General features: G+C 36.6%; 1 protein-coding gene across 1 annotated transcript in view; it reads left to right on the plus strand.

The window, feature by feature from the left end:
* Positions 1-27,095, plus strand: part of LOC128655901 (fucolectin) — a 177,002-nt gene that overhangs the window by 33,540 nt on the left and 116,367 nt on the right. Inside the window, exon 2 of the mRNA XM_053709490.1 lies at positions 16,330-16,388. Within this exon, the coding sequence (XP_053565465.1) occupies positions 16,331-16,388 (58 nt within the window). The 5' untranslated portion in view covers position 16,330. The remainder of the gene's footprint in view (positions 1-16,329; positions 16,389-27,095) is intronic.

The raw sequence follows: 27,095 nt of genomic DNA on the forward strand, positions 1-27,095 counted from the left end.
TAACTATTTAATAGCTATTGTACCTGGTTAAAATAATTACAAAGTTGCCTGTAAAATAAATATTAACCCTAAAATAGCTACAATATAAATTATAATTATATTGTAGCTATATTAGGATTTATTTTACAGGTAAGTATTTAGCTTTAAATAGGAATCATTTATTTAATAAGAGTTAATTTATTTCGTTAGATGTAAATTATATTTAAATTAGGGGGGTGTTAGTGTTAGGGTTAGACTTAGCTTTAGGGGTTAATACATTTATTAGAATAGCGGTGAGGTCCGCTCGGCAGATTAGGGGTTAATAATTGAAGGTAGGTGTCGGCGATGTTAGGGAGGGCAGATTAGGGGTTAATACTATTTATGATAGGGTTAGTGAGGCGGATTAGGGGTTAATAACTTTATTATAGTAGCGCTCAGGTCCGCTCGGCAGATTAGGGGTTAATAAGTGTAGGCAGGTGTCGGCGACGTTGAGGGGGGCAGATTAGGAGTTAATAAATATAATATAGGGGTCGGCGGTGTTAGGGGTAGCAGATTAGGGGTACATAGGGATAACATAGGTGGCGGCGCTTTGCGGTCGGAAGATTAGGGGTTAATTATTTTAAGTAGCTGGCGGCGACGTTGTGGGGGGCAGGTTAGGGGTTTATAAATGTAATACAGGGGTCGGCGGGGTTAGGGGCAGCAGATTAGGGGTACATAAGTATAACGTAGGTGGCGGTCGGCAGATTAGGGGTTAAAAATTTTAATCGAGTGGCGGCGATGTGGGGGGAGCTCGGTTTAGGGGTACATAGGTAGTTTATGGGTGTTAGTGTACTTTAGGGTACAGTAGTTAAGAGCTTTATGAACCGGCGTTAGCCAGAAAGCTCTTAACTCCTGCTATTTTCAGGCGGCTGGAGTTTTGTCGTTAGATGTCTAACGCTCACTTCAGAAACGACTCTAAATACCAGCGTTAGAAAGATCCCATTGAAAACATAGGATACGCAAATGGCGTAGGGGGATCTGCGGTATGGAAAAGTCGCGGCTGAAAAGTGAGCGTTAGACCCTTTAATCAATGACTCCAAATACCAGCGGGCGGCCAAAACCAGCGTTAGGAGCCTCTAACGCTGGTTTTGACGGCTACCGCCGAACTCCAAATCTAGGCCTATATTTGTAACAAGTGTGTTTTTATGCACAAGCACTCAAGCTCTTAAGGTACACACACATGTACCCTTCAAAAATATATGTTTGTATACAAATACAAACATATAGAGGGATACATAGATATTAAACAATTTGTATCATTACAGTTTCAGATACCAAAATTGAGCGTTCCTTCCTCATTTGTGTAGTGCTCTTGCTACTTTGTGCTAAACAAGTTTATTAAATTTATTTATTGATAGTGTAGTGTTAGGTTTAATTGTAACTTAGGTTAGGATTTATTTTACAGGTAATTTTGTAATTATTTTAACTAGGTATCTATTAAATCGTTATTAACTATTTAATAGCTATTGTACCTGGTTAAAATAAATACAAAGTTGCCTGTAAAATAAATATTAATCCTAAAATAGCTACAATGTAATTATTATTTATATTGTAGCTATATTAGGGTTTATTTTACAGGTAAGTATTTAGCTTTAAATAGGAATAATTTATTTAATAAGAAATAATTTATTTCGTTAGATTTAAATTATATTTAACTTAGGGGGGTGTTAGGGTTAGACTTAGCTTTAGGGGTTAATACATTTATTAGAGTAGCGACGAGGTCCGGTCGGCAGATTAGGGGTTAATAATTGAAGTTAGGTGTCGGCGATGTTAGGGAGGGCAGATTAGGGGTTAATACTATTTATTATAGGGTTTTTGAGACGGGAGTGAGGGGGATTAGGGGTTAATAAGTTTATTGTAGTAGCGGTGAGGTCCGGTCGGCAGATTAGGGGTTAATAAGTGTAGGTGGGTAGCGGCGACGTTGGGGGTGGCAGATTAGGGGTTAATAAATATAATATAGGGGTCGGCGGTGTTAGGGGCAGCAGATTAGGGGTGCATAGGTATAATGTAGGTTGCGGCGGTGTACGGAGCGGCAGATTAGGGGTTAAAAGTGTAATGCAGGGGTCAGCGATAGCGGGGGCGGCAGATTAGGGGTTAATAAGTGTAAGGTTAGGGGTGTTTAGACTCGGTGTACATGTTAGGGTGTTAGGTGCAGACTTAGGAAGTGTTTCCCCATAGGAAACAATGGGGCTGCGTTAGGAGCTTAACGCTGCTTTTTTGCAGGTGTTAGGTTTTTTTTCAGCTCAAAATGCCCCATTGCTTCCTATGGGGGAATTGTGCACGAGCACGTTTTTGAAGCTGGCCGCGTCCGTAAGCACCGCTGGTATTAAGAGTTGCAGTGGCGGTAAATATGCCTGTACGCTCCCTTTTAATGCAGCCATTCTGTGAACTCTAAATACCAGCGGTATTTAAAAGGTGCGGGGGGAAAAAAGAACGCGTAGCTAACGCACCCCTTTGGCCGCAGAACTCTAAATCTAGCCGTAAGATTGTCTTGTTGCTGAAGGCTGAGTTAACTGTTTCTACTCACTATTATAATATTACTAGGACTAAGAATATTATCGTTCTCATATGTTAAAGTCCTAAAGTGTATTAGGTATGCATAATGAACTGTTAATAATAAGCGCCACCAAGTAGTAAATAGTAAATACTAGTAACTACAGTTTGTGAACAATAAAAAACATAATGTATTAGTAACCATTGCTTATACTTAAGCTACGTAGTACACCCACATCTATTCAAATACTCTAGTGTGGAACTGAACGTTAAATAGGAATGCCTATTACCACTTTCCCAAGAGCGGAATTTTATGTGAACTCTCTGTTCAGCTGAAATCGTACTGATGGTATTAAGGTCTTAGCTGCTCAGGTGCTAGTGATTGCTGATTCATACACAGGTTATTCAGCATTACTCCTGGAAATATGTTAGAGTACTGTTGTGCTTACATTTAATAACATGCCATATCTCTAAGAATATTGTATCGTTAAGTACAACTGTGCAGGTCAAATATATAGCATTTGACTTTAAATCGATAAAGCGTCATCAATTAATAGTGTATGGATAAAGCTGTACAGGTTTCTCACTACCCATTACAAACAGAGTCAAGGATAAACACTTAGTATTAGGTGTAGACCACACTCAATGTCTAGTTATACCACATTATCATGGTTACCAAAATTGTAAAATTAACACTACAGTAAGGTTGTGGTAGCCTAAGGCTAGCTAAAAACACAGTAGCTCCTAGGACTCCTTACCAATGCCCTAACGTCCCTAACATGTTTCACCAGGAAATGGCTTTTTCAAAGGGTAAGCGCGCCGCACTGTAGTCGGCTTTTTAAGGCAATTTGTATTACGCCCCCAATAGGCGTGTCAATAACCGATGGCCAATCAGAATCTGATTTGTTCTTGTTTGTCTTGGAGAGGCGGGTTAAATCTTAGGAGAGTATTAACTGTTAGTTAACTGGTTGAAATTGGGTTTACATTTTATTAAGAATTGGTGGTGAAAGAATTAAGCATTATTGAGAGATTCTTATATAGGATTATAATGTGTCTAACGCTTCTTGTGATAGAAAGGATGCGTATCCCTATTCACAAAGGATGTCTTATCTGTGTAATGTTATATCAGCCTGTGCGTATCTGAATCATAACATCTTGTATTTATTCAACATGTATGTGAAATTGAACCTAGTATTAGTGTCAGATAAATTTACGTGACGGTACCCGCTGCTGCAGGTAATATATCTTATGACACATCTCTTTAATTTTGCATGTTCCAATGAAAATTTAAAGCTGTCAGAGAAACCTAAATTGATTGATCTTCCCTATAGAAAAAGTGACTGACATCTGTAAATAAAAGTTGGTTCAGATGTACAAAATAGTATAAAAAATAAGTATATTTTCAGTTAATATCTGTTATGATCGTACCTAACTTTATCATGTATCAATTCTATACATTGAAAAATTGTGATAATAGATTGAGTTTTTAATACAAAATATAGATTGAGTTTTTTTCACAGTATGGCAATATGTTGATTATGGTATCTCTCCAATATGTGGATACCATATTAGTCAAATGTGACTTTAGTGTGAAATACGAACTAAAAGTGTCTAAATTGGGGTGTACTTGAAAATGCCATGATTGCATCTGAGTGTTCATGTATATGAAATAATCATAGATTTAGTACTAAATTAAAGTGAAGAAAGATGTATATCTAAAGAGTCTAGAAAATTATAAAAAAATATTAATACACTTAATACAGAATAGACCCTAGTGTTACTACTATAAATAAATATAAGTGGTGCAAACTACTAAGTGTTGTGCTGACATAAAAAATATGTGAAAGTGAATTAAGTGAATGACATTAAATGAGGAACCTCCAGTGGTTGTGTGACTTAACTCCTTTATATAAAGCTAATTGTACATTTTTACTAGATGGTGTTAGTGAATTGTCATATCTGGAATATTTTGCTAGATACAGTCATTAATATTAACTGTTGATTTTCATATATATTTTACCTATCTAAGATTCACTACTACTGATAAATATCCTATCTCCTTCTTATGCACATCTGGATAATAGATATCTTTATAAACAGTTAAAGAAATGGAACAATACTGTTTTGTTCATTTAATCCAAAAGGTCTGACCTTATTCAACAAGAATATCCATTTGCTCTCAGCTTTTAACAAAGTCTTTTCTAAGTTCCACCACGTATTCCCAATTTAACTTTCTGAATTCTGTAGCATTTGAGCTCTGATTATTTAGAATTATGTCTATTTTGTAAGTGACGAGCTACTGATGTTAAGGTTTTGCCTGCTTGCAGGTATTTAGCAGCATTTTTAATGTTCCTCAGATGTTCTTGAAGTCCTGTCCTTATTTTTTGTGTTGTCATACCCACATAGGTCTTCTCACAATTACATTGTAGGGCATACACAACTCCCTCTGTGTGACAGTTAATGTGTGAATTGATCTTGTGAGTTTTGTGGAAGTGATCAAGGATTTCTTGTTTTTTGAGCATAAAGCTACAAGTGCTACAAGTGCCGCATTTGAATGAGCCTTGTTGGAAGGCTCCTATTGTTTTGGATCCCTCAAGGTGACTTGGGCTGATAAGATCTTTCAGATTGCGAGCTCTCCTGAAGCCTGTTCGGACTTTATCCCCAACTATTTGTGATATAATGGGGTCTGATCTGAGGATATGACAATTATTCTGAAGGATATTCAGAATTAGATTGCTCTTAGAGTTATAAGTAGAGATAAACCTAATATGCTCTTGTCTGGGTTTATTCCTTTTTGTCAATAGGTCCTGTCTTGTGGTACATTTGGCTTTAATTTCTGCCTTCTTTATTAACCTTCGGCTATATCCTCTTGTCAAAAGTCTTTCAGTTAATTCTTTAGCCCTTGCTTGATAATTTTCCTCAGAGGAATAATTACGTCTCATTCGTAAGAATTCACCTGTTGGGAGGGCGTTGATTGTATTGGGGGCATGAGCACTGGAGCTATGTAACAAGCTATTTGTAGATGTCTTTTTTACGGTGAACATCCATTACAAGTGAAGCATCACTTGTTTTGTTTATTTGTAGATCAAGAAAATTAATGGTCTCTTGATTCGCTTCATACGTCAATTTGATATTGAGTAAATTTGAATTCAGATTTAACATAAACTCATCCAGTTCATTTTTAGTGCCCTCCCACAGGAAGAGCACGTCATCAATGTAACGTATCCAGAGAGGGATTTTTACTAGATAATTGGTGTTCTTGTCTGAGAAAACAAATTTGTGCTCCCACCAGCCTAGAAATAGGTTAGCATAGGTGGGAGCACAGGTTGTGCCCATGGCAGTACCTCTAGTTTGTAAATAAAAACAGTTGTTAAATGTGAAGAAATTATCTTTGAGAACAAAATTCAAAAGTTGTTATAAAAAATCATCATGTGAGGGATCTTCTTCTGATTCCATTGATAAAAACCACTGCACAGCCTGAATTCCAAGGTTATGGTTTATGCATGTATACAACGATTCTACATCTGCCATCACTAACCAAGTGGTAGTTGAAAGATGTAAATTCTCCAATTGGACCAGAACATCTGTAGTATCTTGGACATATGAAGAAATTTGAGGAAGGTAGTTTCTTAGTCTGTAGTCAACATATTTACTCGCTTTCTCAGTAAGGCTGTTAATACCTGAAACAACTGGGCATCCTGGAGGATTATTCTTATTTTTATGGATTTTTGGAATAAGATAAAAGGTGGCTACTGTTGGATCGGTAACTTTCAAGAATTGCAATTCTTTACTTGTGATGATATTATCATATTTTGCCATATTGATGATCATGTACTCTTGTAAAAAAGATTGAGTAGGGTTATATCCAAGTTTTTTGTAACATGAAATGTCCTTTAACTGTTTATGTGTCTCCTTCATGTAGACTCTTTAGATATACATCTTTCTTCACTTTAATTTAGTACTAAATGTACAATTATTTCATATACATGAACACTCAGATGCAACCACGGCATTTTCAAGTACACCCCAATTTAGACACTTTTAGTTAGTATTTCAGACTAAAGTCACATTTGACTAATATGGTATCCACATATTGGAGAGATACCATAATCAACATATTGACATACTGTGAAAAAAACTCAAACTATATTTTGTATTAAAAACTCAATCTATTATCACAATTTTTCAATGTATAGAATTAATACATGATAAAGTTAGGTACGATCATAACAGATATTAACTGAAAATATACTTATTTTTATACTATTTTGTACATCTGAACCAACTTTTATTTACAGATGTCAGTCACTTTTTCTATAGGGAAGATCAATCAATTTAGGTATCTTTGACAGCTTTAAATATTCATTGGAACATGCAAAATTAAAGAGATGTGTCATAAGATATATTACCTGAAGCAGCGGGTACCGTCACGTAAATTTATCTGACACTAATACTAGGTTCCATTTCCCATACATGTTGAATAAATACAAGATGTTATGATTCAGATACGCACAGGCTGATATAACATTACACAGATAAGACATCTTTTGTGAATAGGGATACGCATCCTTTCTATCACAAGAAGCGTTAGACACATTATAATCCTATATAAGAATCTCTCAATAATGCTTAGTTCTTTTACCACCAATACTTAATAAAATGTAAACCCAATTTCAACCAGTTAACTAACAGTTAATACTCTCCTAAGATTTAACCCGCCTCTCCAAGACAAACAAGAACAAATCAGATTCTGATTGGCGATCGGTTATTGACACACCTATTGGGGGTGTAATACAAATTGCCTTAAAAAGCAGTGTGGCGCGCTTACCCTTTAAAAAAGCCATTTCCTGGCGAAACATGTTAGGGACGTTAGGGCATTGGTGAGGAGTCCTAGGAGCTCCTGTGTTTTTAGCTAGCCTTAGGCTACCACAACCTTACTGTAGTGTTAATTTTACAATTTTGGTAACCATGATAATGTGGTATAACTAGACATTGAGTGTGGTCTACACCTAATACTAAGTGTTTATCCTTGACTCTGTTTGTAATGGGTAGTGAGAAACCTGTACCGCTTTATCCATACACTATTAATTGATGACGCTTTATGAAGTTAAACTCAAATGCTATATATTTGACCTGCACAGTTGTACTTAACGATACAATATTCTTAGAGATATGGCATCTTATTAAATGTAAGCACAACAACAGTACTCTAACATATTTCCAGGAGTAATGCTGAATAACCTGTGTATGAATCAGCAATCACTAGCACCTGAGCAGCTAAGACCTTAATACCATCAGTACGATTTCAGCTGAACAGAGAGTTCACATAAAATTCCGCTCTTGGGAAAGTGGTAATAGGCATTCCTATTTAACGTTCAGTTCCACACCAGAATATTTGAATAGAAGTGGGTGTACTACGCAACTAAAGTTACTAATACAATATACCTTTTACTGTTCACAAACTGTAGTTACCATTACTCACTATTTATTATTTGGTGGCGATTATTACTAACAGCTCATTATGCATACCTAATATACTTTAGGACTTTAACACACAAGAATGAAAATATATTTAGTCCAAGTATTATTTTAGTAGTGAGTAGAAACAGTTAACTCAGCTCTCTACAACACAATCTTAGTACTTAGTTATAATAACGCTGAGAGGTACTAGTAGACCACAAGCACCCAGTAGCTACGCATAGTTGTGTAGATAACATATGCAGATATGTAATACCAGCTACTGAACCATTCACTTGTCACAGATTAGCATTGAGTGATATCGATATAGTCATTTTATAACTATCAGGTTTTTTTTACCATTTTTATTCAAACTCCTTTTGAGACTAGGCTTTGTTAAAGCGGTTCTCATTTCCAATAATAAGCTGTATACCAGCCAAACTCTACCTTTGTTTGTATATCACTAATTTATGATCTGTTACATAGTAGTGGTTACATATCCGAGATTTCAATTTACAATTGATACCAATAAATTGATAGCACTAGCAGAGAAATACCCATCAACAAACATTCTGGATGACACTCAGATACACACTTTGATTACCATGCAACACAACTAGTATAACACTTTCGGCTAGATTACAAGTTGTGCGTTAAGGTAAAAAAGCAGTGTTAACAGGTCCTAAATCTGCTTTTTTACGCCCGCTGCTATAGGTATAGGTGTACCGCACACTTTTTTGGCCTTCCTGCAAACCACCTTACGTAAATTGGTTCAGATGTACAAAATAGTATAAAAAATAAGTATATTTTCAGTTAATATCTGTTATGATCGTACCTAACTTTATCATGTATCAATTCTATACATTGAAAAATTGTGATAATAGATTGAGTTTTTAATACAAAATATAGATTGAGTTTTTTTCACAGTATGGCAATATGTTGATTATGGTATCTCTCCAATATGTGGATACCATATTAGTCAAATGTGACTTTAGTGTGAAATACGAACTAAAAGTGTCTAAATTGGGGTGTACTTGAAAATGCCATGATTGCATCTGAGTGTTCATGTATATGAAATAATCATAGATTTAGTACTAAATTAAAGTGAAGAAAGATGTATATCTAAAGAGTCTAGAAAATTATAAAAAAATATTAATACACTTAATACAGAATAGACCCTAGTGTTACTACTATAAATAAATATAAGTGGTGCAAACTACTAAGTGTTGTGCTGACATAAAAAATATGTGAAAGTGAATTAAGTGAATGACATTAAATGAGGAACCTCCAGTGGTTGTGTGACTTAACTCCTTTATATAAAGCTAATTGTACATTTTTACTAGATGGTGTTAGTGAATTGTCATATCTGGAATATTTTGCTAGATACAGTCATTAATATTAACTGTTGATTTTCATATATATTTTACCTATCTAAGATTCACTACTACTGATAAATATCCTATCTCCTTCTTATGCACATCTGGATAATAGATATCTTTATAAACAGTTAAAGAAATGGAACAATACTGTTTTGTTCATTTAATCCAAAAGGTCTGACCTTATTCAACAAGAATATCCATTTGCTCTCAGCTTTTAACAAAGTCTTTTCTAAGTTCCACCACGTATTCCCAATTTAACTTTCTGAATTCTGTAGCATTTGAGCTCTGATTATTTAGAATTATGTCTATTTTGTAAGTGACGAGCTACTGACGTTAAGGTTTTGCCTGCTTGCAGGTATTTAGCAGCATTTTTAATGTTCCTCAGATGTTCTTGAAGTCCTGTCCTTATTTTTCGTGTTGTCATACCCACATAGGTCTTCTCACAATTACATTGTAGGGCATACACAACTCCCTCTGTGTGACAGTTAATGTGTGAATTGATCTTGTGAGTTTTGTGGAAGTGATCAAGGATTTCTTGTTTTTTGAGCATAAAGCTACAAGTGCTACAAGTGCCGCATTTGAATGAGCCTTGTTGGAAGGCTCCTATTGTTTTGGATCCCTCAAGGTGACTTGGGCTGATAAGATCTTTCAGATTGCGAGCTCTCCTGAAGCCTGTTCGGACTTTATCCCCAACTATTTGTGATATAATGGGGTCTGATCTGAGGATATGACAATTATTCTGAAGGATATTCAGAATTAGATTGCTCTTAGAGTTATAAGTAGAGATAAACCTAATATGCTCTTGTCTGGGTTTATTCCTTTTTGTCAATAGGTCCTGTCTTGTGGTACATTTGGCTTTAATTTCTGCCTTCTTTATTAACCTTCGGCTATATCCTCTTGTCAAAAGTCTTTCAGTTAATTCTTTAGCCCTTGCTTGATAATTTTCCTCAGAGGAATAATTACGTCTCATTCGTAAGAATTCACCTGTTGGGAGGGCGTTGATTGTATTGGGGGCATGAGCACTGGAGCTATGTAACAAGCTATTTGTAGATGTCTTTTTTACGGTGAACATCCATTACAAGTGAAGCATCACTTGTTTTGTTTATTTGTAGATCAAGAGAATTAATGGTCTCTTGATTCGCTTCATACGTCAATTTGATATTGAGTAAATTTGAATTCAGATTTAACATAAACTCATCCAGTTCATTTTTAGTGCCCTCCCACAGGAAGAGCACGTCATCAATGTAACGTATCCAGAGAGGGATTTTTACTAGATAATTGGTGTTCTTGTCTGAGAAAACAAATTTGTGCTCCCACCAGCCTAGAAATAGGTTAGCATAGGTGGGAGCACAGGTTGTGCCCATGGCAGTACCTCTAGTTTGTAAATAAAAACAGTTGTTAAATGTGAAGAAATTATCTTTGAGAACAAAATTCAAAAGTTGTTATAAAAAATCATCATGTGAGGGATCTTCTTCTGATTCCATTGATAAAAACCACTGCACAGCCTGAATTCCAAGGTTATGGTTTATGCATGTATACAACGATTCTACATCTGCCATCACTAACCAAGTGGTAGTTGAAAGATGTAAATTCTCCAATTGGACCAGAACATCTGTAGTATCTTGGACATATGAAGAAATTTGAGGAAGGTAGTTTCTTAGTCTGTAGTCAACATATTTACTCGCTTTCTCAGTAAGGCTGTTAATACCTGAAACAACTGGGCATCCTGGAGGATTATTCTTATTTTTATGGATTTTTGGAATAAGATAAAAGGTGGCTACTGTTGGATCGGTAACTTTCAAGAATTGCAATTCTTTACTTGTGATGATATTATCATATTTTGCCATATTGATGATCATGTACTCTTGTAAAAAAGATTGAGTAGGGTTATATCCAAGTTTTTTGTAACATGAAATGTCCTTTAACTGTTTATGTGTCTCCTTCATGTAGACTCTTTAGATATACATCTTTCTTCACTTTAATTTAGTACTAAATGTACAATTATTTCATATACATGAACACTCAGATGCAATCACGGCATTTTCAAGTACACCCCAATTTAGACACTTTTAGTTCGTATTTCAGACTAAAGTCACATTTGACTAATATGGTATCCACATATTGGAGAGATACCATAATCAACATATTGACATACTGTGAAAAAAACTCAAACTATATTTTGTATTAAAAACTCAATCTATTATCACAATTTTTCAATGTATAGAATTAATACATGATAAAGTTAGGTACGATCATAACAGATATTAACTGAAAATATACTTATTTTTATACTATTTTGTATATCTGAACCAACTTTTATTTACAGATGTCAGTCACTTTTTCTATAGGGAAGATCAATCAATTTAGGTATCTCTGACAGCTTTAAATATTCATTGGAACATGCAAAATTAAAGAGATGTGTCATAAGATATATTACCTGAAGCAGCGGGTACCGTCACGTAAATTTATCTGACACTAATACTAGGTTCCATTTCCCATACATGTTGAATAAATACAAGATGTTGTGATTCAGATACGCACAGGCTGATATAACATTACACAGATAAGACATCTTTTGTGAATAGGGATACGCATCCTTTCTATCACAAGAAGCGTTAGACACATTATAATCCTATATAAGAATCTCTCAATAATGCTTAGTTCTTTTACCACCAATACTTAATAAAATGTAAACCCAATTTCAACCAGTTAACTAACAGTTAATACTCTCCTAAGATTTAACCCGCCTCTCCAAGACAAACAAGAACAAATCAGATTCTGATTGGCGATCGGTTATTGACACACCTATTGGGGGTGTAATACAAATTGCCTTAAAAAGCAGTGTGGCGCGCTTACCCTTTAAAAAAGCCATTTCCTGGCGAAACATGTTAGGGACGTTAGGGCATTGGTGAGGAGTCCTAGGAGCTCCTGTGTTTTTAGCTAGCCTTAGGCTACCACAACCTTACTGTAGTGTTAATTTTACAATTTTGGTAACCATGATAATGTGGTATAACTAGACATTGAGTGTGGTCTACACCTAATACTAAGTGTTTATCCTTGACTCTGTTTGTAATGGGTAGTGAGAAACCTGTACCGCTTTATCCATACACTATTAATTGATGACGCTTTATGAAGTTAAACTCAAATGCTATATATTTGACCTGCACAGTTGTACTTAACGATACAATATTCTTAGAGATATGGCATCTTATTAAATGTAAGCACAACAACAGTACTCTAACATATTTCCAGGAGTAATGCTGAATAACCTGTGTATGAATCAGCAATCACTAGCACCTGAGCAGCTAAGACCTTAATACCATCAGTACGATTTCAGCTGAACAGAGAGTTCACATAAAATTCCGCTCTTGGGAAAGTGGTAATAGGCATTCCTATTTAACGTTCAGTTCCACACCAGAATATTTGAATAGATGTGGGTGTACTACGCAACTAAAGTTACTAATACAATATACCTTTTACTGTTCACAAACTGTAGTTACCATTACTCACTATTTATTATTTGGTGGCGATTATTACTAACAGCTCATTATGCATACCTAATATACTTTAGGACTTTAACACACAAGAATGAAAATATATTTAGTCCAAGTATTATTTTAGTAGTGAGTAGAAACAGTTAACTCAGCTCTCTACAACACAATCTTAGTACTTAGTTATAATAACGCTGAGAGGTACTAGTAGACCACAAGCACCCAGTAGCTACGCATAGTTGTGTAGATAACATATGCAGATATGTAATACCAGCTACTGAACCATTCACTTGTCACAGATTAGCATTGAGTGATATCGATATAGTCATTTTATAACTATCAGGTTTTTTTACCATTTTTATTCAAACTCCTTTTGAGACTAGGCATTGTTAAAGCGGTTCTCATTTCCAATAATAAGCTGTATACCAGCCAAACTCTACCTTTGTTTGTATATCACTAATTTATGATCTGTTACATAGTAGTGGTTACATATCCGAGATTTCAATTTACAATTGATACCAATAAATTGATAGCACTAGCAGAGAAATACCCAGCAACAAACATTCTGGATGACACTCAGATACACACTTTGATTACCATGCAACACAACTAGTATAACACTTACGGCTAGATTACAAGTTGTGCGTTAAGGTAAAAAAGCAGTGTTAACAGGTCCTAAATCTGCTTTTTTACGCCCGCTGCTATAGGTATAGGTGTACCGCACACTTTTTTGGCCTTCCTGCAAACCACCTTACGTAAATTTCGGAAAGGCTTTTATCTATAGGACTTCCATAGCGCCGGTATTACGAGTTTGTCCTGGGAGGCCAAAAAGTGAGCGGTACAGCCTCTACCGCCAAGATTCATAACGCATTTCAAAGTCAGTAGTTATGAGTTTTACACTACAAAGCTGTAGCATAAAACTCATAACTAAAGTGCTAAAAAGTACACTAACACCCATAAACTACCTATTAACCCCTAAACCGAGGTCCTCCCGCATTGCAAACACTAAAATAATATTATTAACCTCTAATCTGCCGCTCCGGACATCGCCGCCACTAGAATAAACATATTAACCCCTAAACCGCCGCACTCCTGCCTCGCAAACACTAGTTAAATATTATTAACCCCTAATCTGCTGCCCCTAACATCGCCGCCACCTACATTATACTTATTAACCCCTAATCTGCCGCCCCCAACATCACCGCCATTATACTAAATTTATTAACCCCTAAATATAAGTCTAACCCTAACACCCCCTAACTTAAATATAATTTAAATAAATATAAATAAAACCTACAATTAATAACTAAATGATTCCTATTTAAAACTAAATACTTACCTATAAAATAAACCCTAAGTTAGCTACAATATAACTAATAGTTACATTGTAGCTAGCTTATGGTTTATTTTTATTTTACAGGCAAGTTTGTATTTATTTTAACTAGGTAGAATAGTTACTAAATAGTTATTAACTATTTAATAACTACCTAGGTAAAATAAATACAAATTTACCTGTAAAATAAAACCTAACCTGAGTTACACTAACACCTAACACTACACTACAATTAAATAACTTACCTAAATTAAATACAATTAAATCAATTAAATACAATTAGCTAAATTACAAAAAAAAACACACTAAATTACAGAAAATAAAAAACAAATTACAAGATATTTAAACTAATTACACCTAATCTAAGAGCCCTATCAACATAAAAAGCCCCCCCAAAATAAAAAAAAAACCCTAGCCTAAACTAAACTATCAATAGCCCTTAAAAGGTCCTTTTGTGGGGCATTGCCCCAAAGAAATCAGCTCTTTTACCTTTAAAAAAAATACAGGCAACCCCCCCAACAGTAAAACACACCACCCACACAACCAACCCCCCAAATAAAATTCTAACTAAAAAAAAACCTAAGCTCCCTATTGCCCTGAAAAGCGCTATTGCTGCCCAAGAAAAGTGACGGCGATGATGGGGACAGCAGATTGGGGGTTAATAAATGTAGCTAGGTGGCGGCGATGTTAGGGGCAGCAGAATAGGGGTTAATAAATATAATGTAGGTATCGGCAATATCGGAGTAGGCAGATTAGGGGTTCATAAGTATAATGTAGGTGGCGGCGATGTCCGGAGCGGCAGATTAGGGGTTAATAAGTATAATGTAGGCGTCGGCGATATCGGGGACGGAAGATTAGGGGTTAATAAGTGTAAGATTAGAGGTGTTTAGACTCAGGGTTCATGTTAGGGTGTTAGGTGTAAACATAAAATGTGTTTCCCCATAGGAATCAATGGGGCTGCGTTACGGAGCTTTACGCTGCTTTTTTGCAGGTGTTAGACTTTTTCTCAGCCGGCTCTCCCCATTGATGTCTATGGGGAAATCATGCACGAGCACGTATAACCAGCTCACCGCTCACTTAAGCAGCACTGGTATTGGAGTGCAATGTGGAGCGCAATTTTGCTCTACGCTCACTTCTTGCCTGTTAACGCCGGGTTTGTAAAAACCCATAATACCAGCGCTGCAGGCAAGTGAGCGGTAAGAAAAAACTGCATGGTAGCACCGCACAGCTCATAAAGCAAAACTCGTAATCTAGGCGTTTGTTAGGTACCTAAGTGTGTTTTTAGTTATTTTTCCTAATTTTAATATACCCCAATAAATGTTATGTTTTAATATTTTTGCTACTGCCATTTCTTTGTCAATCTTCAATGTATAATTAGCAATAAGTTATCCTTTTTACATACTTACTTTTTGTGACCCCGGAGTGCTATAAGTGTATTCTTTTTTTCTTTCGAACTAGTTGAAACTAAACCTAGGTAGACTTGTATGCTAATTTCTAAGCCTGTGAAGGCCGCCTCTTGTCACATGCTTTTTTAATTGCTTTTCACAACAAGAGACTGAAAGTTCATGTGGGCCATATAGATAACACTGTGCCCACGGCGGGGAGTTATTTAAGATTTAGCACAACACAGTACTAAATGCAAGACAATAGATAATAAATAGTTACAGTCATGTGATCAGGGGGCTGTCACAAGATGCTTAGATACAAGGTAAACACAGAGGTAAAAAGTATATTAATGTAACTGTATTGGTTATACAAAACTGGAGAATGTGTAATAAAGGGATTATCTATCTTTTAAAACAATAAAAATTCTATTGTAGACTGTCCATTTAAGTGTTAATTTGTTTTTATAAATCAGCGTGCCGCATTGAAGTCTATGGGGAGAAGAGGTTAGCACAATCGCAATATCCAAATTACTGAAGTTAGCGTGCCTGATATTTTTACATTTAACTTGTAATACGAGGGCTGACCTACCCACGCTAATGTTTTTACTTTGAGCATAGTTAGCGTGCAAACGAAGAAAACATTTTTTTAGCTTGCCACTTGTAATCTAGCCCATTATTATCAATACTTTATAGTGATATTAACAGATCTTTGCTAGAATAAAATAAAGCGCTTCAATTTGAATTCACATTTTTTCCCTTTATATCATTTACAGAATGTTTTTCCTGCTTGCTATCTCCTTCCTATTGATTGTGCCTTATGGTGCATCTCAAGGTGAGTATTCTCATTGAACTAAAGCAATGTAAACTATTGTAAATATCACAAGTTCTACAAAAGTATTCAACAGTGTGAAGGTTCAGAATTTGCCTCAACTGTATATTTTTTTAGGGAGAGGGACAGGCTTCTCTTGTGACTGTGATTGCTAGCTATTAAAAATATAATTTATGCTTATTTGATAAATTCATTTCTTTCATGGTGGTAAGAGTCTATCCTGGGAATTACCTTCCCTGCCACTAACAGGAGTCAAAGATTCCCAAACTCCAAAAGCTCTACATAACCCCTCCCACCTCTATAGTAGTTAGACTGATGTATAGCTAAGCAAAAAGGTAGGAAAAGTAATAAAGAGTAAAAAAGATGTGCCCAAACATAAAAAAACAACACCAAAAAACAGGGTGGAGTCTCATTGACTCTTACCATTATGAAATAAATTAATTTATCAGGTAAGCTTGTCTTTCATAAAGGTGGTAAGAGTCCATGATCCAATACCAAAGCTGTGGGCATCAACGAGTAATAGAATAATAGGTGGGATAGGAAACATCTTTTTTTACATGCGGAAACTAAATCCACAACCATTAAAAGAAAGCACATATATTTTTTCATGCATGTAAAAACGTTCCAACAGGCAAAATGACACACAAACTACAGCTTAAAGAACCTTTCTACCAAAAGCTGCCTCAGAAGGAGCAAAAACATCAAAATGGTAGAATTTAGTGAAAGTATGCAAAGACAACCAAGTAGCTGCCTTGCAAATTTAGTCAAGAGAAGCATCATTCTTGAAAGCCCAAGAAGTAGCTACTGATCTAGTAGAATGAGCAGTAATCCGACTAGGAGGAGACTGACCTGCCTAAAAATAAGCTTCACAAATCAAAATCTTTAACCAACAAGCCAAAGATACAGAAGAAGCTTTTTGACTGCGTTTAGAGCCAAAAAAGTGAATTAAAAAACTCTGAAATCCTTAGTAACATCAACATAATACTTTAAGGCTATATATATTTATATAAAAAAACCTCTCTGCAGAATTTGTAGGATTAGGATACAAAGAAGGGGCAACAATTTCCCTGCTTAAATTATCCAAAGACACAACCTTAGGAAGAAAATCAAATAGGGTTTTTTACATTGCCTTATCCTGATGAAAAATCAAATAAGAAGAATCACAAGAAATAGCAGAACGTTCAGAAACTTTCTGAGTAGAGAAAATAGCTAAATAAACAAAACCTTCCAGGAAAAATTTTTAATGTACACCTTAAGTTTCATATCCAAAGAATCCTTGAAAAAAGTTCTATCCTCCAGAGGGATAGTAGTACGTTTAGCCAAAGTAGAAATGGCACTATCCACCTAAGGGACAGATTCCCAAAGCTCAGTATTAGAAACAGTAAGAAAATACATTCATTTAAACCTTGCAGAAAGATTAAATTAACTACCTGGTTTAGGCCATTCTTTAGAAAAAAAATTAGCTACAGTATCAGCCACCTGAAAAACCTCAGAAGAGTCCTTAGCAGGTTCATAATAAGAAACTAAACAACTGGTAGACCCCACTTCAGAAACAGGAACTTCATTAATTTCTAAAGTTAGCAAAACCTCCTTTAATAAAGAACAAATGTGATCAATCTTAAATAAAAAGGAGGAAAAAACAGGCTCAGAATCAGAGACAGGCCCCTGATCATCAGAAAATAAAATCCCCAATAGCCAATCAAATTATGTTAAGTAGTCCTTGAATCTTTACTCACTGTTGATCCTAGCCATGGAGACACTTCTTCAACTGTATATTCTTTGTCTGATGCAAATCAGGGGTAAAAGGCAAATTCAATTAAAATACTTAAAATTTAGACAATACATTTTGTACCTCTTAGGGGCGCGATCCAATATAGATCGTAGTTTTCGGCGCAAGCGAGGGAACCCCCGCAGCCCGTAGTTTCAGCTCGCAACTCGAGCTATCCCATATACGGCGCCCTCAGATGCTAAAGTGCCGTAAGTCGGATAAACCAGCGATGTCCAGAAATCTGCGTAAGTACAAATTTCTGGAGTAGCCAGTGACTTACGGCACTTTAGAAACTGCCGGCGCCTACAAAACCTGACTAAGTTATAAAATCTCCCATACTGTCTAACATGCCTCCCAAACATAGCCCGACACGTATACCCCTCTATCCGCTATCCCCTCTCACTCTCATAATAATAAAAAATGTATTAACCCCTAAACCGCCGCTCCCGGACCCCACCGCACCTAATAAAGTTATTAACCCCTAAACCACCGCTCCCGGCCCGCTGCCACCTACATTAACTACCCCCTAATGTGAGCCCCTTACACCGCCACCACCTACATTAACTACCCCCTAATGTGAGCTCCTACCCCGCCGCCAGCTATATTAAAATTATTAACCCCTCATCAGAAAAAAAAATCCCCAATAGCCAATCAAATTATGTTAAGTAGTCCTTGGGGGTAATTATATTTTGTAATTAGAGAAGGGAGAGTTTAATGTATTGGGTGTGGTCCCAAGGGGGACTTGTATGGATTCTGGGGTCACTTACAAGGACTATTATAGGTAGTGATTGCCCTTTGGGCAGTGGCGGCTGGTGACTTTTGAAGATGGGGGAGCACTAGCCCTGCCTCTCAGATAGCTTCGCCCATTTTAATGTGTGTGTGTGTTACATAAATGATTGGGGATAATTGGATTTGTGTTAATGAAAAATGTATTATAGGTTGTCATCCATCATCCATTTTTTTGACTGAGTTAATAACTTTTGGTTTTTAAAATAAATGAGTTTACACAGAATACAACTTTCCTGAAGCATAAATATCCAGCATATTAAATTGAAAAACTATATATTCCCTACATTCATTGCAGAGGCGTAACTAGAAACCACAGGGCCCAGGTGCAAGAATCCAAGCAGCAGGGCTAATAGGTTAAACAGAGGGTGTGAATTAAAACTGTAAACAGAAGGAAACTGCTTCCAATGCAGCCCTAGAACATGCATAGCTAGACCTAAGGTGGCAGACTGCTTTCTCAATAATACATACTGTATATTCTGAAAGAAAACCTGCAATTGTCCACAGACAGTACATACAAATAAAAGTAACTGAGATCATAGAAACACTTTAATTAATAAAGTAAGTCCATGTAATAATTATACTGACTTTTTATGTGTACTAATAACCATAGGTATTCAATACTGAATGGAAACAAATGCACTACGATAAATTATTTAAAAAAAACAACTATTTTCTTGAAGACATGTTATTTGAACGCACAGAAAGCTAAAACAATTATCATTTGCTACTGATGTCAATAAATAACAAAGGCAGATATAAATAGTGTGAATATGAGCCCTGCTTAATGAACTTACAGCCTTGATAAATTGACTTTAGCGCAGTCCTTTGTGGCAGCTTCCTGCAACTCCTTCTCGCTCACAATAAGCAGTGACTGCAGGTCATTGCAGTGCTTACAAGTGCTCAGCCCACCTACTCTTGTATTTATCCCACTCTGCTGGTTGCCTGTGCTTCCCCTTCTGAAACCTGCATGTAAGCTGCAGCACTACTCACGGCTCTGCACGGTGTGTACACATAAAAAGGAGCTTTAGTTTGCAAGCTGGTATTTCAAGCCTCCCATATCTGACATTCTTTCAGCTAGCCTCTCTGCCTATTGCCTAAGCCTTAAGTCCGTCCCCTGCCTAAGCTTAAAGTACTACTATGATTATCTATGATAATCTACCGGGCTGTTAGACTACGGCTACCGATGTCAGTTGTCACACTGTCTGACTGTGCTGCTCACTCACGACTCACTACACACGGTCTCACTCTAGCCGGCAGTCCGTCCCGGCTCCTCGCTCAGCTCAGCAGGCTTGCCGTGCGGGCTTCTTTTCCTGCTCTCTGCCCTCAAGACAATGCTCCTCCTCCCACACACACAGCTCTTAGTGTGCGAGTGTCACATGACAGCTGGCTCTCGTACACTAAGAGCTGTGTCGTTAGGAAAGCTATGGGCTGGCCTATAGGTGGCGCTGAAGGCAATGCAGGCTGAAAGTGGAAAGTGCTTTTGCCTATACTTCTATCTGTCGCACTGCACAGCATGTGCGATAGATAGAAGTATTAGGCAAAAGACCATTCCACTTTCAGCCTAAATAATTAAAAACAGCAATTTTAAATGTTTTTAGTCAAAACTGCAGTGGAGCCTGGAGGATTTTTTTATTTAAATCAGCAAAAAAGGTTTAAAAATTTAATTATTATTATTATTATTTCTCACTCTATTTTTTTTTTTTTTTGTTCATCAGGGGTCAGGGTGTTCATCAGGGTCAGGGGGTTCACGTGCTCAAGTGCTCCTATAGAGGAGCCTCCACTGCCTTTGGGAGAGATTTTGCACTAGAATAGTCACACATTATGGGCCAGAATACAAGTGGCACACTAATAGATTTTTTCGCTCAAGCACTATCTGTGCTTAAAGAAAATGTTTAAGTGGGTGGGTTAATGTGTGTATTACACGTTGAAAGTAAAAAGTTAGCACACAAGCAAAACTTGAGGCACACTAACTTCGGGACTTTAGATATTGCAAACAAGTTAATTTCTTCTCCCCATAGACTTGAACTGCGCTAAACCTAAAGGTAGTTATGAATATTTTACATTCCAATGTTTCTTTATATATCTGATGATTTTTGTTTTTATTTATACCTATACCTACATAAATATATACAGGTACAGAAATATGTATGCACAGACACAAACACAAATAAAAAAAAAAAATCAAATTTAAATAAAATAAGTAGAAAAGTAACTGAGAACAGCTACATACAGACTTATCTGGTATGTTTAAACATACAATACAATTGGTGCAATTAGGAGGCATATACACAATCTTAGAGGTGAATATGCATACTTGAAATATGCCAATATAGACATTATTTAAGCAATACAACAGATATGCTTTGAGTATACAATAATATACAAATATACAATAACGTCCTTTTATTACTTATTTTTTTATCATTTATTATTTCATTTTTCTTTTTATTGGATTTTGTATATTGTATAGTTTATTTTGAAATACTTTGAAATACCTTAATGTTTGTTTTTTAGAACAAGATGTATAAAGTAAAGATATACCTTTAATAAAACCAAGTCTATCTAAACAATTAGGATACAAGAGGGCGAAGACCTCACTAGGTAGAAGCCGATTGGCTGTTTTAGTAAGTGATGTCTGTTAAATAGGAGCAACTGACTCCTGATGAAGGGGTGTGACCCTGAAACATGTAGTGGTAATGTATACACAGAGTCTGGCCAGGCAAGTGTTTGCAGTTTCTCTCGCTCCCTATTTTACAGAGTATTTGGGATTTTAAATGTGGTTTTTAACTTGTGTTTGAATTTGCACGTTATGGTTGTGAATTCTCACATTGTATGAATGCGGGGACTTTATACTCCGTCTTATTTTACACGACGATAACCTGTTTACTAATACGCATATAGGCAGTTTTTTTAGGGAAATATATATGATAGCATTGTTAAAACAATAACTTTGTGAATAGATATTTTTACATTTTATGTTTTAGAATATAGTCTATTGGTATAATAAAGAGCTTTTTATATACATTGGGTTCCATGTACTAAGCTGTCTGCGAGGTCTTCGTGACTATTTCCGTCTAAATTTCTGAGTGCGGATCAATAACCGAATGTACTATGCCCCGAATTCATTGAAAAAATTACATTTACAAGTGTCGAGCGAACTTGTCCGCAACTCTTATATTCTAGTCTTTTTTGTAGCTAGAAAATACTCGCTCGACATAAATCTTGCACAAAACAGTGATTACTAAGCTATCTATTTATAAGCTCGTGACTTTGTCCGCACCTACCTCGTGAAAAATCCCTCGCCAGCTTATAGGTGGCGAGCACCATAATAAACAATAGGGTCTATAAGATATACGCCTACAACTGATATATAAGAGGGACAATACACTTGAATCTTTACTCACTGTTGATCCTAGCCTGTTGATCCTAGCCATGGAGACACTTCTTCAACTGTATATTCTTTGTCTGATGCAAATCAGGGGTAAAAGGCAAATTCAATTAAAATACTTAAAATTTAGACAATACATTTTGTACCTCTTAGGGGCGCGATCCGATATAGATCGTAGTTTTCGGCGCAAGCGAGGGAACCCCCGCAGCCCGTAGTTTCAGCTCGCAACTCGAGCTATCCCATATACGGCGCCCTCAGATGCTAAAGTGCCGTAAGTCGGATAAACCAGCGATGTCCAGAAATCTGCGTAAGTACAAATTTCTGGAGTCGCCAGTGACTTACGGCACTTTAGAAACTGCCGGCGCCTACAAAACCTGACTAAGTTATAAAATCTCCCATACTGTCTAACACGCCTCCCAAACATAGCCCGACATGTATACCCCTCTATCCGCTATCCCATCTCACTCTCCTAATAATAAAAAATGTATTAACCCCTAAACCGCCGCTCCCGGACCCCACCGCACCTAATAAAGTTATTAACCCCTAAACCGCCGCTCCCGGCCCCGCTGCCACCTACATTAACTACCCCCTAATGTGAGCCCCTTACACCGCCACCACCTACATTAACTACCCCCTAATGTGAGCTCCTACCCCGCCACCAGCTATATTAAAATTATTAACCCCTAATCTAATTCCCCTACCCTGCCGCCAGCTATATTAAATTAATTAACCCCAATTCTAAATCCCCCTACACCGCCGCTTTTTTTAAGGGGGGTTTAGGTGGGTTTAGAGTAGGGGTATGTGGGTGGTGGGTTTTAATGTTGGAGGGTGGTATTGTGTTTTTTTTTACAGGCAAAAAAGCTGTTTACTTTGGGGCATGCCCCGCAAAAAGCCCTTTTAAGGGCTGGTAAAAGAGCTGGTTAATTTTTAATTTAGAATAGGGTAGGGCATTTTTTTATTTTGGGGGGCGTTATTATTTTATTAGGGGGCTTAGAATAGGTGTAATTAGCTTAAAATTCTTGTAATCTTTTTTTATTTTTTGTAATTTAGTGTTTGTTTTTTTGTAATTTAGTTTAGTGTATTTAATTGTATTTTAGTTTAGATATTTGTAGTTTATTTAATTTATTGATAGTGTAGGTGTATTTGTAACTTAGGTTAGGATTTATTTTACAGGTAAATTGGTAATTATTTTAACTAGGTAGCTATTAAATAGTTATTAACTATTTAATAGCTATTGTACCTAGTTAAAATAAATACCAAGTTACCTGTAAAATAAATATAAACCCTAAAATAGCTACAATGTAATTATTAATTATATTGTAGCTATCCTAGGCCTAGATTTAGAGTTGGGCGGTAGCCGTGAAAACCAGCGTTAGCGGCTACTAACGCTGGTTTTTACCGCCCTCAGGTATTTGGAGTCACTGAAAAAAGGGTCTAACGCTCACTTTTCAGCCGCGACTTTTCCATACCGCAGATCCCCTTACGTAAATTACGTATCCTATTTTTTCAATGGGATCTTCCTAACTCCGGTATTTAGAGTCGTGGCTGAAGTGAGCGTTAGAAATCTAACGACAAAACTCCAGCCGCAGAAAAAAAACAGGAGTTAAGAGCTTTTTGGGCTAACGCCGGTTCATAAAGCTCTTAACTACTGTGCCCTAAAGTACACTAACACCCATAAACTACCTATGTACCCCTAAACTGAGGTCCCCCCACATCGCCGCCACTCGATTAATTTTTTTTAACCCCTAATCTGCCGACCGCCACCTACGTTATACTTATGTACCCCTAATCTGCTGCCCCTAACACCGCCGACCCCTATATTATATTTATTAACCCCTAATCTGCCCCCCACAATGTCGCCGCCATATACCTACAATATTTAACCCCTAATCTGCCGACCGCAAAGCGCCGCTACTTAAATTATCCTTATGTACCCCTAATCTGCTGCCCCTAACACCGCCGACCCCTATATTATATTTATTAACCCCTAATCTGCCCCCCTCAACGTCGCCTCCACCTGCCTACACTTATTAACCCCTAATCTGCCGAGCGGACCGCACCGCTACTATAATAAAGTTATTAACCCCTAATCCGCATCACTAACCCTATAATAAATAGTATTAACACCTAATCTGCCCTCCCTAACATCGCCGACACCTAACTTCAAACATTAACCCCTAAAGCTAAGTCTAACCCTAACACTAACACCCCCCTAAGTTAAATATAATTTACATCTAACGAAATTAATTATCTCTTATTAAATAAATTATTCCTATTTAAAGCTAAATACTTACCTGTAAAAGAAATCCTAATATAGCTACAATATAAATTATAATTACATTGTAGCTATTTTAGGATTAATATTTATTTTACAGGCAACTTTGTAATTATTTTAACCAGGTACAATAGCTATTAAATAGTTAAGAACTATTTAATAGTTACCTAGTTCAAATAATTACAAAATTACCTGTAAAATAAATCCTAACCTAAGTTACAATTAAACCTAACACTATACTATCATTAAATTAATTAAATAAAATACCTACAATTACCTACAATAAAACCTAACACTACACTATCAATAAATAAATTAAATACAATTCCTACAAATAACTACAATGAAATAAACTAACTAAAGTACAAAAAATAAAAAAGAACTAAGTTACAAAAAATAAAAAAATATTTACAAACATAAGAAAAATATTACAACAATTTTAAACTAATTACACCTACTCTAAGCCCCCTAATAAAATAACAAAGACCCCCAAAATAACAAAATGCCCTACCCTATTCTAAATTACTACATTTCAAAGCTCTTTTACCTTACCAGCCCTGAACAGGGCCCTTTGCGGGGCATGCCCCAAGAAATTCAGCTCTTTTGCCTGAAAAAAAACATACAATACCCCCCCCAACATTACAACCCACCACCCACATACCCCTAATCTAACCCAAACCCCCCTTAAATAAACCTAACACTAAGCCCCTGAAGATCTTCCTACCTTGTCTTCACCTCGCCGGGTATCACACCGATCCGTCCTGGCTCCAAAATCTTCATCCAACCCAAGCGGGGGCTAGACATCCATCTTCCAACGGCTGAAGAAGTCCAGAATAGGGTCCAAAGTCTTCATCCTATCCGGTGAGAAGAGTAGATCTGGACCGGCAACCATCTTCTTCCAAGCAGCATCTTCTATCTTCATCCGATGACGACCGGCAACATCCTGAAGACCTCCAGCGCGGACCCATCTTCTTCCGGTGACGTCCAACTGAAGAATGACGGTTCCTTTAAGGGACGTCATCCAAGATGGCGTCCCTCGAATTCCGATTGGCTGATAGGATTCTATCAGCCAATCGGAATTAAGGTAGGAATATTCTGATTGGCTGATGGAATCAGCCAATCAGAATCAAGTTCAATCCGATTGGCTGATCCAATCAGCCAATCAGATTGAGCTCGCATTCTATTGGCTGATCGGAACAGCCAATAGAATGCAAGCTCAATCTGATTGGCTGATTGGATCAGCCAATCGGATTGAACTTGATTCTGATTGGCTGATTCCATCAGCCAATCAGAATATTCCTACCTTAATTCCGATTGGCTGATAGAATCCTATCAGCCAATCGGAATTCGAGGGACGCCATCTTGGATGACGTCCCTTAAAGGAACCGTCATTCTTCAGTTGGACGTCGCCGGAAGAAGATGGGTCCGCGCTGGAGGTCTTCAGGATGGAGCCGGTCGTCATCGGATGAAGATAGAAGATGCCGCTTGGAAGAAGATGGTTGCCAGTCCGGATCTACTCTTCTTCCCGGATAGGATGAAGACTTTGGACCCTCTTCTGGACTTCTTCAGCCGTCGGATGATGGATGTCTAGCCCCCCCTTGGGTTGGATGAAGATTTTGGAGCCAGGACGGATCGGTGTGATACCCGGCGAGGTGAAGACAAGGTAGGAAGATCTTCAGGGGCTTAGTGTTAGGTTTATTTAAGGGGGGTTTGGGTTAGATTAGGGGTATGTGGGTGGTGGGTTGTAATGTTGGGGGGGGGTATTGTATGTTTTTTTTTTCAGGCAAAAGAGCTGAATTTCTTGGGGCATGCCCCGCAAAGGGCCCTGTTCAGGGCTGTAAGGTAAAAGAGCTTTGAAATGTAGTAATTTAGAATAGGGTAGGGCATTTTGTTATTTTGGGGGTCTTTGTTATTTTATTAGGGGGCTTAGAGTAGGTGTAATTAGTTTAAAATTGTTGTAATATTTTTCTTATGTTTGTAAATATTTTTTTATTTTTTGTAACTTAGTTCTTTTTTATTTTTTGTACTTTAGTTAGTTTATTTCATTGTAGTTATTTGTAGGAATTGTATTTAATTTATTTATTGATAGTGTAGTGTTAGGTTTTATTGTAGGTAATTGTAGGTATTTTATTTAATTAATTTAATGATAGTATAGTGTTAGGTTTAATTGTAACTTAGGTTAGGATTTATTTTACAGGTAATTTTGTAATTATTTGAACTAGGTAACTATTAAATAGTTCTTAACTATTTAATAGCTATTGTACCTGGTTAAAATAATTACAAAGTTGCCTGTAAAATAAATATTAATCCTAAAATAGCTACAATGTAATTATAATTTATATTGTAGCTATATTAGGATTTCTTTTACAGGTAAGTATTTAGCTTTAAATAGGAATAATTTATTTAATAAGAGTTAATTAATTTCGTTAGATTTAAATTATATTTAACTTAGGGGGGTGTTAGTGTTAGGGTTAGACTTAGCTTTAGGGG

This window comes from Bombina bombina, chromosome 4 (genome assembly GCF_027579735.1).
Source record: "Bombina bombina isolate aBomBom1 chromosome 4, aBomBom1.pri, whole genome shotgun sequence".
Lineage (NCBI taxonomy): Eukaryota > Metazoa > Chordata > Amphibia > Anura > Bombinatoridae > Bombina > Bombina bombina.